The following is an 18,275-nucleotide window of genomic DNA, read 5'->3' as shown; positions in this document are numbered from 1 at the left end:
TAAACAGAATAAAATCTGGCATACTTAAAAATTATTTAGAAGTTACTATATATCTGAAGGACAGTAGATTGTTTTTAAAAAATTATTGAAAGGCAATCTGGTAAACGTTAAATGAAAATAACAGAACATGAAGCAGCACACTGCAACGAGGCAAAAATTAGTATGCATGAGGACAAACAATAGGAATTAAAGTACACACAGAAAATGGGAAACAGTTCTGGTTGTTGGGATTATGAGCACTTCTTTCCAAAATGTATTTGTCCTATAATACCAGCAAAATTAAACTTTTGAGAAAAATAATTGGAAAACTGACTTGAATACATATAAGAAAGTAACCATTGATTTAGCCTTCTCAACACAAAGAAATATTCACATGTTTAACTAAGAGCAAAGCTCAAGCAAAAAGACACCACAGATGAGTCGGAAGAGCCTGGGAAAATACAAAAAAAGGAAGAAAGCAGTTATAATGATTTATAAAGAAAGAATTTAGGGAATTCCAATCTAATCTTAAAGTATTTACAGTTAGATGTTAAGCAGGTATGTTTCTAATCTTTTTCCTTTGAATAATCTACAAGGTGAAGATAAGTAAACTGAGAGCAGATTCTGAAACCAATAAAATATTTATAAATTCAGAAGCCAAGTTCATGGAGGCTCTAAACTATGGGGGAGAAAACAGACCCTGGGATCAAATGTAAAAATTCCACTCATGATTGCACAGCATGCTCTCTTGCCTGCTTAAACAATAAGCTTAAGAGTACTGTAGAATGTTTCCAACTGTAAAAATAGACCAAATGTCATTCACTAGAAAACACCCACTTCACCAGGCACCACCCAGTTTGCCCTCTAAAGCCGTCCTTAAAAATGAAAGGCTTCCTTGTTCTCCTTGCCAATCAATGAAACATCCAACCATTTTCAGTGGAAGCAAGCAAAACACCAAATTCCCTCAGCTATTAAAATTGAGCTGTTCTCTCCAGGAGTCTTGTGCTCTAAGCCATTTCTCTGATGGAGGAATTTCACTAGGCCCGTAACAAAAGGGATCCAATACAATGATGTTGGTGCTGGTCTATTCTGAGGCAGAGAATAAGATCCCAGAGGAAGAACAGACAACCCAGGATCAGTATGAAGCAAACTGATTGGTGGCATGTCCCAGTTTTCTACCTTCTGTCTATATGTTCCATCCCTTCTTCTTGACTTTTATTCTCCCTCCCAACTCATTCTTCTGCTTATTATCATTTTTGTGCTACTATTTCCCCTTCCCCTTTACCCATATGTGAGCATATGCCAGGGGCACCAAGATAAAGCACTAAGGCCAGAATTTGCTAAATCCCTTTTGAGTGCTTTAAAAGGCAGTAACTGAAAGTATATAAATACAAATGCTCTGTATTTGTTAGATATGGAGTCTACAACACTACAGTGATTAAAAAAATTTAGACAATTATTACCACCATCAATGGGACCAGGTCAGGTTATAAATTTAAATCTTGCATCATTTAATCTAAATAAAAGCTACAAAAAATTGTCTTTATTGATATCTGATTCACACCTTAAACTCTTAAAAGATAAATTATTGTTCTATTAGATTATTAACCTTCATATATAACACAACATAAATCATCAAAACAAGTATTAATAATTCAACAGAAAAATGGGTTAAAGAAGAAGTTATTCAACAATTATTTACTGAGTGTCTTCTACATACTAAGCACTGAAGATAAAGTAGAAAATAAAGACGAGCCCTGTTTTGATGGAGCATGCATTCTAGAAGGAAGATACTGGTAACAAAGAAGTCAACAGAACAGACATCTGTGTAACTGAGGAAATCACTGTGTGCACTGAAATCTTTCAACCATCTTTCCAAACTGTGTAAACCAATAATAAGAACAAAAAAAATGACACGAATTCCACAACTTCAACTAGAAGAAAGAGAACAATACAAACTTCAAGTTACCTATAATTAGGAGATATAAGCACCAGTTTCTAGCAAAGATATTTCTCAAGTTCTTATTCTCTTCGCAGAGGGCAAGGCAGGGTTGTGGGGAAATGCACAGAAGAAGGAAGAGGAGAATGAAAGGCCTAAGACTGAACTCTAATAATCCAAAGAAAGAGAAAGACCACTGAAAGTGCCAAAATACTGGTGGAAAACAAAAAGTCCTGGTAGACCAGAGCAGCCTACAAGAAGCGAATTCACAGTATATAGGACACTCGAGAAGGCAACCTTGGAAAGGCATACTTCTGAGAGTAAAAAGAAGAGAAAGGGACTTTGGGGATAGCTAATCATAAAATAAATGGTCCTTCCACTGGGAAATTCATTTAGAAAGACCAAAAATTATGATATGGGCAAAGGTATACCAGGCAGGGGTTGTAATAGTGGTAGAAAAAGTGGCAAAGAAAGACACCTTTAATGCTAAAAGTGACAACACACAATGAAGATATAACAATTATGTTTATGTACCAAGAAACACAGTAGCCACCTTTATAAAGTAGAAACTACAGGAGGTCTAAGGAGACATAGAAAAAAGTACACTGATAAGAGCTTTTAATATTCCACTCTCAATATAGGACAGATCAAGAGGAACAACAACAAAAAAGGTAAGGATATAGAAGTCTTAAACTACAAAATCAATAAAGAGCATTCATAAAATTGATCATATGCTAGATTACACAAAAAATCGGTAAATTAGGCAAAGCAGACATTACATAAACAAACCCTTGTGATCACAATGCAGTAAAACTAGAAATAAGTAACTAAATCATAAAACTAAAAGGCCCTTCCACAAGCAAATTAAAACACGTTCTTTTAAACACTTCTAGCGTGAAAGGGAAATAAAACCAAAACTACAGAATTTCAAGAAATAATGATAATGGAAACACTGTCAGAATCTATGGGACACATGAAAGCAATGACCAGAGAAAAATCTATAGCCTTAAACACAAATAAATAAAAATGAAAATAAAGGAATTAAATTCCCTTCTCAAAATGCTAGAAAAACAATAAAAAAGTAAACCAAAACAAAAGGCAGAAATAAAGATAAAAGTAAAAATTCATTAGGTAGAGGACAGAAAGAGTAACACTAATTAATAAGTCAAAATCTCCTTTCGCAAAAAGCTTAAAATAGACATATCATTACTTAAGAAAGAAAAAACCTATATAAAATAAGAAATTATAAGAGTTCCCACTGAATATTTGAAAACCCAGATGTAAAGCTTAAACAGTCCAATACCTGCAGAAGAAATAGAGAGTAATCATGGAATTACTCCATAAAAAGCACCAGGCCCAGATGGTTTCAAGGGGAAGTTCTATTAAACTTTCAAAGACCAGACAGTTCCAATATGACATAAGTTATTCCAGAGCATAGAAAATAAACAAAATCGTCCAAATTATCTTATGAAGCTAGTATAGCCTTGATACCTAAATCTTATAAATTCAGCCCCCACCTGAAAATGGAAGAAAGTTACAGACCAATATTACAAATGAATATCATGTAAAAACTGTCAATAATAGGAAACAAAAATCTGGTACCACATTAATAAAATGATACACCACAGCTAAGTGGTATTTATTCTAGGAATGCAAATGTGGTTCAGTTTTAGAAAATCCATTAATAAACCATATCAATGGATCTGTGGATAAAAACTATGATTATCTAGATAGATACTAAAAAAGCTATTAACAAAGTTCACTCATTTGTGGTAAAAACACTCAAGAAAATAGGAATTAGCCACTCTCATAATATGGTAAGATACCTATATTTTAGTGGTAAAGCCAGCATTTCAATTAATGGAAAAATATTAGAGGCATTTCCACAAAGATCAGGAACAAGAGAAGTCTGTCACCTCCACTATTGTTTAACACTGTACCTGTATTTTTGGTTTGTTTACTCCTCAGTGCATGAGACCTTTTTTTTTTTTTTAACCTCTTTATTGGAGTATAATTGCTTCACAGTGTAGTGTTAGTTTCTGCTGTAAAACAAAGTGAATCAGCTATATGCATACGTATATCCCCATATCCCCTCCCACTTGAGTCTCCCTCCCTCCCACCCTCCCTATCCCATCCCTCTAGGTGGTCACAAAGCACAGAGCTGATTTCCCTGTGCTATGCAGCTGCTTGCCACTAGCTATCTATTTTATATTTGGTAGTGTATATATGTCCATGCCACTCTCTCAGTTCGTCCCAGCTTAACCTTCCCCCTCCCGGTGTCGAGTCCATTCTCTATGTCTGTGTCTTTATTCCTGTCCTGCCCCTAGGTTCATCAGAACCATTTCTTTTCAGATTCCATATATATATGTTAGCATACAGTATTTGTTTTTCTCTGACGTACTTCACTCTATGACAGACTCTAGGTCCAACCACCTCACTACCAATAACTCAATTTCGATTTCTTTTTATGGCTTAGTAATATTCCATTGTATATATGTGCCACATCTTCTTTATCCATTCATCTGTCGGTGGATACTTAGGCTGTTTCCATGTACTGGCTATTGTAAATAGTGCTACACTGAACATTGTGGTACATGACTCTTTTTGAATTATGGTTTCCTCAGGGTACCTGCCCAGTAGTGGGATTGCTGGATTGTACTGTAGTTCTATTTTTAGTTTTTTAAGGAACCTCCATCCTGTTCTCCATAGTGGCTGTATCAATTTACATTCCCACCAACAGTGCAAGAGGGTTCCCTTTTCTCCACACCCTCTTCAGCATTTATTGTTTGTAGATTTTTTGATGATGGCCGTTCTAACTGGTGTGAGATGATACCTCATTGTAGTTTTGATTTTCTCTAATGATTACTGATGTTGAGCATCTTTTCACCTGTTTGTTGGCAATCTGTGTATCTTCTTTGGAGAAATGTCTGTTTAGGTCTTCTGCCCATTTTTGGATTGGGTTGTTTGTTTTTCTGATATTGAGGTCATGAGCTGCTTATATATTTTGGAGATTAATCCTTTATCATTGCTTCGCTTGCAAATATTTTCTCCCATTCTGAGAGTTGTCTTTTTCTCTTGTTTATGGTTTCTGTTGCTGTGTAAAAGCTTTTCTTTCATTAGGTCCCATTTTTTATTTTTGTTTTTATTTCCATTTGTCTAGGAGGTGGGTCAAAAAGGATCTTGATGTAATTTATGTCATACAGTGTTCTGCCTATGCTTTCCTCTAATAGTTTTAAAGTGCCTAGCCTTACATTTAGGTTTTTTTTCTTTTTTTAACATCTTTATTGGAGTATAACTGCTTCACAATGGTGTGTTAGTTTCTGCTTTATAACAAAGTAAGTCAGTTATACATATACATATGTCCCCATATCTCTTCCCTCTTGCATCTACCTCCCTCCCACCCTCCCTATCCCACCCCTCTAGGTGGTCACAAAGCACCTAGCTGATCTCCCTGTGCTATGCGGCTGCTTCCCACTAGCTATCTATTTTACGTTTGGTAGTGTATATATGTCCATGCCACTCTCTCACTTTGTCCCAGCTTACCCTTCCCCCTCCCCATATCCTCAAGTCCATTCTCTGGCAGGTCTGCATCTTTATTCCCATCTTGCCCCTAGGTTCTTCATGACCAGTTTTTAAATTTTAGATTCCATATATATGTGTTAGCATATGGTATTTGTTTTTCTCTGACTTACTTCACTCTGTATGACAGGCTCTAGGTCCATCCACCTCACTACAAATAACTCAGTTTTGTTCCTTTTTATGGCTGAGTAATATTCCATTGTAGATATGTGCCACATCTTCTTTATCCATTCATCTGTTGATGGACACTTCGGTTGCTTCCATGTCCTGGCTATTGTAAATAGAGCTGCAATGAACCTTTTGGTACATGACTCTTTCTGAATTATGGTTTTCTCAGGGTATATGCCCAGTAGTGGAACTGCTGGGTTGTATGGTACTTCTATTTTTAGTATTTTAAGGAACATCCATACTGTTCTCCATAGTGGCTGTATCAATTTACATTCCCACCAACAGTGCAAGAGGGTTCCCTTTTCTCCACACCCTCACCAGCATTTATTGTTTCTAGATATTTTGATGATGGCCATTCTGACCAGTGTGAGATGATATCTCATTGTAGTTTGGATTTGCATTTCTCTAATGATTAATGATCTTTAGCATTCTTTCACATGTCTGTTGGCAATCTGTATATCTTTTTTGAAGAAATGTCTATTTAGATGTTCTGCCCATTTTTGGATTGGGTTGTTTGTTTTTTTAATATTGAGCTGCATGAGCTGCTTGTAAATTTTGGAGATTAATCCTTTGTCAGTTGCTTCATTTGCAAATATTTTCTCCCATTCTGAGGGTTGTTTTTTCACCTTTATGGTTTGTGGTTTATGGTTATGGTTTATGGTTTCCTTTGCTGTGCAAAAGCTTTTAAGTTTCATTAGGTCCCATTTGTTTATTTTTGCTTTTATTTCCATTTCTCTAGGAGGTGGGTCAAAAAGGATCTTGCTGTGATTTATCTCATAGAATGCTCTGCCTATGTTTTCCTCTAAGAGTTTGATATTGTCTGGCCTTACATTTAGGTCTTCAATCCATTTTGAGTTTATTTTTGTGTATGGTGTTAGGGGGTGTTCTAATTTCATTCTTTTACATGTAGCTGTCCAGTTTTCCCAGCACCACTTATTGAAGAGGCTGCCTTTTCTCCACTGTACACTGTTGCCTCCTTTATCAAAGATAAGGTGACCATATGTGTGTGGGTTTATCTCTGGGCTTTCTATCCTGTTGCATTGATCTATATTTCTGTTTCTGTGTCAGTACCACACTGTCTTGGTTACTATAGCTTTGTAGTATAGTCTGAAGTCAGGGAACCTGATTCCTCCAGCTCCATTTTTCGTTCTCAAGATTGCTTTGGCTATTCAGGGTTTTTTGTGTTTCCATACAAATTGTGAAATTTTTTGTTCTAGTTCTGGGAAAAGTGCCAGTGGTAGCTTGACAGGGATTGCATTGAATCTGTAGATTGCTTTGGGTAGTATAGTCATTTTCACAATGTTGATTCTTCCAATCCAAGAACATACTATATCTCTCCACCTGTTTGTATCATCTTTAATTTCTTTCATCAGTGTCTTATAATAAGTTTTCTGCATACAGGTCTTTTGTCTCCTTAGGTAGCTTTATTCCTAGGTATTTTATTCTCTTTGTTGCAAAGGTAAATAGGAGTGTTTCCTTAATTTCACTTTCAGATTTTTCATCATTAGTGTATAGGAATGCAAGAGATTTCTGTGCATTAATTTTGTATCCTGCTACTTTACCAAATTCATTGATTAGCTCTAGTAGTTTTCTGGTAGCATCTTAGGATTCTCTATGTATAGTATCATGTCATCTGCAAACACTGACAGCTTTACTTCTTCTTTTCTGATTTGGATTCCTTTTATTTCTTTTTCTTCGCTGATTGCTGTGGCTAAAACTTCCAAAACTGTGTTGAATAAGAGTGGTGAGTGTGGACAACCTTGTCCTGTTCCTAAACTTAGTGGAAATGGTTTCAGTTTTTCACCACTGAGAATGATGCTGGCTATGGGTTTGTCATATATAGCCTTTATTATATTGAGGTAGGTTCCCTCTATGCCTACTTTCTGGAGAGTTTTTATCATAAATGGGTGTTGAATTTTGTCAAAAGCTTTTTCTGCATCTATTGAGATGATCATATGGTTTTTATCCTTCAATTTGTTAATATGGTGTATCACATTGATTGATTAGCGTATATTGAAGAATCCTTGTGTTCCTGGGATAAACCCCACTTGATCGTGGTGTATGATCCTTTTAATGTACTGTTGGATTCTGTTTGCTAGTATTTTGTTGAGGATTTCTGCATCTATGTTCGTCAGTGATATAGGCCTGCAGTTTTCTTTCTTTGTGACATCTTTGTCTGGTTTTGGTATCAGGGTGATAGTGGCCTCGTAGAGAATGAGTTTGGGAGTGTTCCTTCCTCTGATATATTTTGGAAGAGTTTGAGAAGGATAAGTGTTAGCTCTTCTCTAAATGTTTGATAGAATTCGCCTGTGAAGCCATCTGGTCCTGTGCTTTTGTTGGAAGATTTTTAATGACAGTTTCAATTTCAGTGCTTGTGATTGGTCTGTTTATATTTTCTATTTCTTCCTGGTTTAGTCTCCGAAGGTTGTGCGTTTCTAAGAATTTCTTCCATTTCTTCCAGGTTGTCCATTTTATTGGCATACAGTTGCTTGTAATAATCTCTCACGATCCTTTCTTTTTCTGCAATGTCAGTTGTTACTTCTCCTTTTCCATTTCTAATTCTATTGATGAGTCTTCTCCCTTTCTTTCTTGATGAGTCTGGCTAATGGTTTATCTATTTTGTTTATCTTCTCAAGGAACCAGCTTTTAGTTTTATTGATCTTTGCTATCGTTTCCTTCATTTCTTTTTCATTTATTTCTGATCTCATCTTTATGATTTCTTTCCTTCTCCTAACTTTGGGATTTTTTTGTTCTTTCTCTAATTGCTTTAGGTGTAAGGTTAGGTTGTTTATTTGAGATGTTTCTTGTTTAGTGAGGTAGGATTGTATTGCTATAAACTTCCCTCTTAGAACTGCTTTTGCTGCATCCCATAGGTTTTGGGTCGTCGTGTTTTCATTGTCATTTCTTTCTAGGAATTTTTTGATTTCCTCAGTCATCGCTTGGTTATTAAGCAGTGTATTGTTTAGCCTTTATGTGTTTGTATTTTTTACAGATTTTTTTCCTGTAATTGATATCTAGTCTCATAGCGTTTTGGTCAGAAAAGATACTTGACACGATTTCAATTTTCTTAAATTTACCAAGGCTTGAATTGTGACCCAAGATATGATCTATCCTGGAGAATGTTCCATAAGCCCTTGAGAAGAAAGTGTATTCTGTTGTTTTGGGATGGAATGTCCTACCTCGTTTCATGTGTCATTCAAAGCTTGTGTTTCATTATTTATTTTCATTTTGGATGATTTGTCCATTGGTGAAACTGGGGTGTTAAAGTCCCCTACTATGATTGTGTTACTGTCGATTTTCCCTTTTATGGCTGTTAGCATTTGCCTTATGTATTGAGGTGCTCCTATATTGGGTGCATAAATATTTACAGTTGTTATATCTTCTTCTTGGATTGATCCCTTGAGCATTATGTAGTGTCCTTCTTTGTCTCCTGTAATAGTCTTTATTTTAAAGTCTATTTTCTCTGATATGAGAATTGCTACTCCAGCTTTCTTCTGATTTCCATATGCATGGAATACCTTTTTCCATGCCCTCACTTTCAGTCTGTATGTATCCCTAGGTCTGAAGTGGGTCTCTTGTAGACAGCATAAGTATGGGTCCTGTTTTTGTATCCATTCAGCCAGTCTATGTCTTTTGGTTGGAGCATTTAATCCATTTACATTTAATGCAGTTATCGATATGTATGTTCCTATTACCATTTTCTTAATTTTGGGGGTTTGTTATTGTTGGTCTTTTCCTTCTCTTGTGTTTCCTGCCTAGAGAAGTTCCTTTAGCATTCGTTGTAAGGCTGGTTTGGTGGTGCTGAATTCTCTTAGCTTTTGCTTGTCTGTAAAGGTTTTAATTTCTCCATCGAATCTGAATGAGATCCTTGCTGGGTAGAGTAATCTTGGCTGTAAGTTTTTCCCCTTCATCACTTTAAATATGTCCTGCCACTCCCTTCTGGCTTGCAGAGTTTCTGCTGAAAGATCAGCTGTTAACCTTATGGGGATTCCCTTGTATGTTATTTGTTGTTTTTCCCTTGCTGCTTTTAATATTTTTTCTTTGTATTTAATTTTTGATAGTTTGATTAATATGTGTCTCGGTGTGTTTCTCTTTGCATTTATCCTGCATGGTACTCTCTGTGTTTCCTCGATTTGATTGACTATTTCCTTTCCCACGTTAGGAAAGTTTTCTACTATAATCTCTTCAAATATTTTCCCAGACCCTTTCTTTTTCTCTTCTTCTTCTGGGACCCCTATAATTCGAATGTTGGTGTGTTTAATGTTGTCCCAGAGGTCTCTGAGACTGTCCTCAATTCTTTTCATTCTTTTTTCTTTATTCTGCTCCCTGGCAGTTATTTCCACCATTTTATCTTCTAGCTCACTTATCTGTTCTTCTGCCTAGTTATTCTGTTATTGATTCTTTCCAGAGTATTTTTAATTTCCCTATTGTGTTGTTCATCACTGTCTGTTTGCTCTTTAGTTCTTCTAGATCCTTGTTAAGTGTTTCTTGTATTTTTTCCATACTGTTTCCAAGAGTTTGGATCATCTTTACTATCATTACTCTGAATTCTTTTTCAGGGAGGTCACCTATTTTGTCTTCATTTATTTGGTCTTGTAGTTTTTTACCTTGCTCCTTCATCTGTAACATTTTTTTTTGTCGTTTCATTTTTGTTTTTTTTTTTTGATGGGTGGTGCTGTATTCCTGTCTTACTGGTTGTTTGGTCTGAGATGTCCAGCATTGGAGTTTGCAGTCAGTTGGAAAGAGCCGGAACTTGGTGCTGAGATGCGGACCTGCGCGAGGCCTCACTCCAACTGATATTCCCTGGGGTCTGAGGTTCTCTGTTAGTCCAGCAGTTTGGACTTGGAGCTCCCACCACAGGAGTTTGGGCCCGACCTACGGCCTGGGAACCGAGATCCTGCAAGCCGGTCGCTGGGGGTTCCTCCCGTCCCCTTAGGTGTCCGTGGTCCCCCACTGGTGCCTGGTAGGTGACCTAGTTGTGAGGAGACGCAAATTCTGCGTCCTTCTAGTAGGCCATCTTGACTCCACCTCTGTAGCTGTATTTTTAACAGGTGTAATTCAACAGGAAAAATCAATAGAGGCATAAGAACTAGAAGAAAAGAAGTAAAATTATTTCTATTTGCAGAATATATGTTATTATACCTAGGAAATCTTAGAGAATAAATGGAATAAATGACAAAACTAGTTCAAACAATGAAATAATTTAGTAAGGTAGAGGGATATAAAATTAGCAAACAGAATTCAACAGCTTTCATATATTGGGATGGCCAAAAAGCTCATTCCGGTTTTCCGTAACATCTTACGGAAAAACCTGAATGAACTTTTTGGCCGACCCAATATATAAACAATAATCAATTAAAAGATACGATGGTAGAGAAAACTCCATTGTCAATAGAAGAAAAGAAGATTAAATATTTACAAATAAACAAGAAACATGACAAATTCACAGCATGAAAACCCTAAAATGCTCCTGAAAAACACAGAAGTAGATGTGGACAAATAAGAAGACATCCCTTGTTCTTGGATAGGATGGAAACCACACTTCTGCTAAACTAGCATTATAAATTTTAAGCAATCCCAATGAAATTTTTTATAGAGCTAAAGTTTTCATTGACACTAAAATTGGTACTAACGTTAATACTAAAATTTGTATGGAAAAATAAACATGTAAGAATATATTAAAAAACAATGAAAAAGGAAGGCTATGAGGACTGATTGGCCTTATCAGATATTAAAACATACTGTAAAGCCTCTACAATTAAAGAAGTGTGGTACTAGGAATACATAAGAGTGACTAGTAGAATAGCATAGGAAGTCCAGATATACACCAGAACACACATGGAAATTGAATATTTAAAATCTCTGGAAAAAAAGGATAAAGTTTTAAATAAATGGTACTGATAAGTAGATAGACATTTGGAAAAAGATAAAGTTAGATCCATATCTCACACCACACACAGAAGGACAAACCCCAAATGACTCAGAGATCTAAATGTAAAAAATGAAACCACAGAAGTACTAAAGGTAAATATGGATGGATTCCCATATGATTTGAGTTTGGAAAAGAGCTATCTAACTATGATTGACAGCTAGAGCAATGAAAGAAAAGAATGGTGTATATTTAACTACTACATAAAACAACACCACCATCTTACACAAAGTCAAAAACTTTTACAAACTGGGAGAAAATACGTGTAACATATAATTGCAGATACATAAAGAACTCTTCAAATTTTGTGGAAGAAGGATCAAAAAAGGGCAAAGACAAGAATACACAATCTATATAGGTACAAAAAGATACCGAAATGGCCTTTAAGCTTATGAAAGATGTTTAATCTCACTCATAATATGGGATACACAAATTAAAACTATCATTTCCCACCTATCATACATTGCCACAAGTTAAAAAAGTACTAGAACACATTTTGTTGGTGAGGCTGTGGAGAAACAGGCATTCTCTCACACTGATGATACAAGGGAAAACTAGCACAACCCATCATGGAGAGGAATTTGACTACATGATGTTCTCACTTAGAAATCTCACTCCAAAGAGTTCACCCTGTAGATACACCTCCAACAATAACAAAACACCTATGCATAAGGTTACTCATTGTAGTACTGCTGCAAAATACTGGAAACAACCTAAATACCCACATAAAGGAGTGTGGTTTTAAAAACTATCACACATGCAAATGAAGTACTATACAGCTAAAAAAAAAAAAAGAATGAACAAGGTCTCTCTCTATGAACTGACAGGACATAGAGTGATTTCCAGGACATACCTTAGATTAAAAAAAAGCAAAGTGCGGAAGAGTAATCTAGAGTATGTTACCATTTGTATAGGAAAAAAAGGGGAGGAAATTAAGAAAGAGACATATCTGTTCATTTGTGTAAAAAGAAACACAGAAAGGATAACCCAGAAACTAATGAGATTGGTTACCACAGGGGGCAGCCGGGAATGGGGGGCAAGAATGGGGGTAGACTGGATTGGACAGGATGACGTGTCCCTGAAGATATCTTCCTGAATAGTTCTGACTTTTAGAACCATGTTAATTGTTTCATATGCTCTGTAAATGCATACAAATACAAAATAAAGAATGGGGAAGAAAAAACTAAAATGGAATATAATAAGATACAAATGAACATAAATGTGTTTCAAATGAATAACTAACCAATTGAAAAGGGGGAGTGGAAGAACTAACCTAACTTTTGAACACAGGCTAAGGACAAAAAGAATACTGATCTCTAGTTAGTAGGGTTTTGTTGTTGTTGTTGTTTTGGCAGTGGTATGAATTAGAAACTACTTTCTGTGCTTTCAAGGACTAAGCAAGCAAATAAACATATTGTGGTTTCTTTTTTGTGTGTTTTATTTATTTAACATCTTTATTGGAGTATAATTGCTTCACAATGGTGTGTTAGTTTCTGCTTTATAACAATATTGGGGAAAGGAGTTACTAACAGGAAAATGGGGAAGGCTAAAATGAACTCCATAGTACTGGACTGCAGCAGGAGGTATGAGTATGATTTCAGGTTTGTTTTTTTTCGATATAGCTATTGTAATGGACATAATGTGCTATGTGTGTACTTCTAGCTCTGATCATTAATAGGGCCTAGAAACAATGACATCTCAATAGCAAAAGGTATATCTTGTGCCCAGAACTTGGTTTCTAAACGCCAAACTTTGCTAAAAGAAATTTTTCTTTGAAGAAATAGCTAATTTCAAGGCTGAAGCTGATAAATACAACTAGGAATATCTAGTTGAGCTAAAACATGAAGTTCTTTAAATGATAGGGTCACATCCAAAGGACACAGAAGCAGGATTAAAAAGGTTCCCACTTGCCAAATCTGGGACAATTTAAACAACAAAATAAATAGACATGACAACTAAATACAACTTGTGATCCTGGAATGAAGCCTGGACCAGAAAAACAATTTTTAAAATTTTGTTATAAAGAGGATTATTAGGACAATTATGGGAATTTGAATAAAGTCTTTAGATAATTTCTTGATTTTGATGGTAATCTAAGAGACTGTCCTACTCTTAGAAAAAACATTGAAGAGATTGTCATACTGAGTGAAGTCAGACAGAGAAAGACAAATATCATATGATATCGCTTATACGTGGAATCTAAAAAAATGGTACAAATGAACTTATTTACAAAACAGAAATAGAGTCACAGATGTGGAAAACAAACTTATGGTTACCAAAGGGGAAAGGGGGGCAATAAATTGGGAGGCTGGGATTGACATATACACACTACTCTCTATAAAACAGATAATAAGAGCCTACTGTATAACACATGGAACTCTACTCAGTACTCTGTCATGACCTATATGGGAAAATAATCTAAAAAAGAGTGGATATGTATATTATAACTGACTCACTCTGCTGTACAGCAGAAACTAACACAACATTGTAAATCAACTATACTCCAATAAAATTAATTTAAAAATTAAATATGAAAAAAAAGAATATATATTAAAGTGTTTAGAGGCAAAGGGATGGCATATTTGGAAGTTATTCTCAAACATTTAGAAAAAAATATGAATATATACAGAGAGAGTTCCATAATGATAAAACGAAACAAATATGGCAAAGATGTTAACATCTGGGGGATGTGGGTGAAAGGTACATGAAAAATCTTTGTCTTATTCATGCAACTTTTCTGTAAGTGTGAAATTTCTTCAAAATAAAAAGTTTAAAAATAAATTAAAAAAACAAGATCATTGGGACTTCCCTGGTGGTTGAGAATCCTCCTTCCAATGCAGGGGATGCAGGTTCGATCCCTGGTTAGGAAACTAAGATCCCACATGCTGCAACTACTGAGCCTGTGCACCACAACTAGAGAGCCACGTGCCACAACTACAGAGCCCACGCACTCTGGAGTCCATACACTGCAACTACTGAGCCTGCGCACTCTGGAGCCTGCGCACTCTGGAGCCCGCGCACCACAACTACATAGAAGCCCACATGCTGCAATGAAAGATCCTGCATGCCAAAAATACGACCCGAGGCAGCCATAAATAAATAAATATTTTAAAAATTAAAAAAAACCAAGATCATTTCATATGGTGATGACTGCTACAAGGAAAATAAGACATGGTTAATATTATAAAGAGTACTGGGGGAGGGGGCGTGGCGGCCTGCAAAGTAGTGCTTAAATTGGGAAATCAGAGAAATTAACATGTGAACCAAGATGTAAATTACATTAGAAACCAGCGCATTTGAAGATCTTGGGGCTCAGACCTCCAGGCAAGGATACGCCAGGTACTCTAAGGTGAAAATGTACTTGGTGCCTTCAAGATACAGAAAGATGACAATAAGCATATGGAAAATTCGTAATCAAAAAATGATAATACTAAAAAAATAGTAAACTACTCCTTTGTTCCTTATCAGACAGCAAAGATGGCAGGAGACCAGTATCCAGAGGGTATCCTGCTGTTCCTGACATCAATTTCTCAGCATAAGTTATTTAAAAACGTTTACAACTAGTAATTCTTCTTAAAAAGCTCATCTTAAAGAAATAATGAGAAAGGATTATGTAAAAAGATTCATTATGACATTATTTACTATAGCTAACATTGGAAACAAATAACCATCCCTGTAAGAATGTTGGAAGAAAATTATGGTATATCTATATAGGAGAACACTATACAGCCATATAACATATGCAGCTTATGACAAAATGTTGTTAGGAAAGTAAGACAACAAATTGGTATCTATATGTCTCACATAAAGAAAAAGTTATCCAAAGAAACATTGGGGGAAGAAAATTCTAAACACTTTGCCTTAGGATGATGGGATTATGGGGTTTCTTTCCCTGCTAAATTACATTTTTCTAAATTTTTTACAATGAGCATATGTCACATTGACATTTGAGGAAAAAAACACTTGCAAATTAGAAAAATCATATCATACTATTTTTAATTTACCCATAACTACAAATTTTTTATCCATATCCATACCTACAATCCAAATCCATGCACTGCAATTTCAAAGTTCCTCTACCATTCCAAATATTTAATGATCCCAATTTTTTGGACTGAATTTATGAATGGAGGTTCAAGAGTGTTGGAACTTTTGACAAGCAGATCTTTAGGTAGGAGGGGCCAGGCTATAAAGGAGGAACTTTCTTCAAGTTGGAAAAAATACAGGTTATTTCTGTGGCTTGGCCTTTTAGAATTCACCCTTAGGTTTTCTGAAAGTTTCCCTGTCCTATTCCAGGTAGGCTGTTTTGATAAGTATTTTTGATATTCAGTGAAAGAGCAGGTAAGAATTGACAGTCACAATTCTAGGTGCCAGCTGTAAGATTCAATTACTGCTCAATCAATGATGAAATACATTTAGAAGTTTGATATGAATAAATCACTTCTTGGTTTCTCTGGGACAATGTAAATGTATACATAACTGAAAAAAAATTTCCCAAGAATTGTTAGGGATGGCTTGGATGCTTGGCTGCTGAAACAGTGTGGTAATGCAGAAAGAACAGAGATTTTAGAATCAAAACAAATCTAGGTTTCACTACTTTCTAAGTGCTTTAATTAAACTTGTTAACACCTCTAAACTGCTGCCTTCTCTTTGAAAATGGGGATACCACACCTGTTACTGTGAGAGTTAGAGCTAATATATGTAAGTGCTTAGCAACTGCCTGTATCAAAGCAAGTAATTAAACAATGGGAGCCAAACCAAAACAAAAGACAAAACTAGCCTGCATTTCCCCCATTTCTTCCAGCCCTGATTACATGCTTCATATTTTAATTCTACACCAAGATTTTCTCAACTTTGGCACTCTTGAAATTTTGGGCTGGATAATTCAACGTTCAGTAGCAACCTTGGCTTCAATTTACTAAATATCAATTCCACTACCCTAGCTGCGAAAATCAAAAATGTCTCCATGCATTGCTGAACGTCCCCTGGGGCACAAAACTACCCCTAGCTGAGAACCACTAATCTACACAAATGGTTAAATATAGGAACACTGTTTAATAGGGCAGACCAAAACAAGCAACTTCATTTTTCCCAGACTGCTGAAAGTCAGTGATGGGAGAGAAAGAAGGAAATATCTCATTTCATATAAAGAAACTGTTTTATGAAGGGTCTCTGTTACAGAATTTGCGCTCATTTAAATGTAGGTTGGACAAGTTAACTTATCCAAGCCTTAGTTTCCTCATATGACTGTTCTATGGATTAAATGCATAATATAAGTAAAGCACAGTATCTGGTACATAATAAGCACTCAATAAATGTTGGTCATTCTTATAATAATCTAGGTACTCTTTCCAATCCTAGGCTTCCAGGTCCCATTTATCACCCTTTGTCCCAAATTCATCACTTCATACACACATTTATAACTACTCCAAACCCTGAAGTGGTCCTGACCCTTCTTGAGGTCATGGGGTATAAGAAAAGTGCCTGAGCTGGCAGCAGGAGATTTGGGTTGTAATTTTGAGAAATCTTCCCCAACCAAGGCTGATTACCACTGAAAAGGATATGTATATGTGAATTAGAGTCAGGAAGCATAATATTTATGCAGAGAAAAGTGAGTAAAATTAGGGCAAGGAAACAAAAAGAACACTACCTTGATTTCCATTAGGGCACAACTATTGCTGTAATTCATACATTAGTTCAGAGTGAAAAAAAAAACGAGAATTCCAAAACTGAATATAATCCATTTGAGAAATTTTCTTTAAGTTCAGAGTACTTTTTATGTTAAAAAGTAGACATTTCTAAAATAATTTACTAATGACAATTTATAAAATGACCATCTATGATGATAAGCTATGTAGATGAAGTTATCAAGTAATTTTTGAAAAATCAATGATCAGGCATGAATCAGAAGTCCTGGAAAAGAAAAGTGACCAATAACCTATAAAACGGAGTTGCAGAAAAAAAGTCATTACTAAGTGAAAGAATGATTGATGACTCTCACTTATGCAGAAATGAATAAAAAATTTTATTATAGCTCACCTGTAGTTTCTGAGTCAAAGAGTCCCTCTGTTCTTGTAGTTCTCTGGCATTATCAATTTCTTGTTTTAATCTTTCTATTTCCTAGAGAAAGTAGAGCAATGTCTTTAACAATATTTTAACTATATCAAGGAGAGAGAAGGCCTTATTTTTCCCTGAAATTATTGTCCCAGTCCTTAGAAAAAAGATGACTTAAAAAACACTCCTTTATACTGATTTCAAGGGGTAAATTCATCTTTATGGGTATGTTGTCTAGTACAGCATAATCTTAAGCAACAAATCAGCTTGGTTGCTTTGGTACAGCACTGCTTAGAAACAGCAGTCTGAACATTTTAAGGTTGCTTCAAGCTTTGTGGATATAATTCTTTCCTGGGATATTAAATCTTTTGACTGGAAACTAGACAAAGAACAGCTTGTAAAATTCATTTAACTTCTAATGGTTTTCTGTTGATCGTATGAATGCAACTCTCATTACAGAAGTCAAGAGGCAGTATCTCAGTCTGACTGCCTCACTGTAGTTCATAACAGACACAGGGATGGGAAAAATATGAACAAGCTTAATATCACTCAAGAAAAATTTCATCCTAAAAACACCCCACAACCTGACCTAACTGCATAAAGTACCTTTAAATCTGACATAGACTG

The 18,275-nt window shown here is 35.6% G+C and overlaps 1 protein-coding gene across 3 annotated transcripts in view; it reads right to left on the bottom strand.

Annotated features, from left to right (window-relative positions):
* HOMER1 (homer scaffold protein 1) overlaps positions 1–18,275 on the bottom strand; it is a 131,380-nt gene that overhangs the window by 9,028 nt on the left and 104,077 nt on the right. For all 3 annotated transcript variants that reach the window (XM_060009244.1, XM_060009246.1, XM_060009245.1), the window contains exon 8: positions 17,634–17,714. In XM_060009244.1, the coding sequence (XP_059865227.1) occupies positions 17,634–17,714 (81 nt within the window). The remainder of the gene's footprint in view (positions 1–17,633; positions 17,715–18,275) is intronic.

Source organism: Delphinus delphis, chromosome 3 (assembly GCF_949987515.2).
Source record: "Delphinus delphis chromosome 3, mDelDel1.2, whole genome shotgun sequence".
NCBI lineage: Eukaryota > Metazoa > Chordata > Mammalia > Artiodactyla > Delphinidae > Delphinus > Delphinus delphis.
This window is presented reverse-complemented; position numbering and strand designations above follow the sequence as displayed.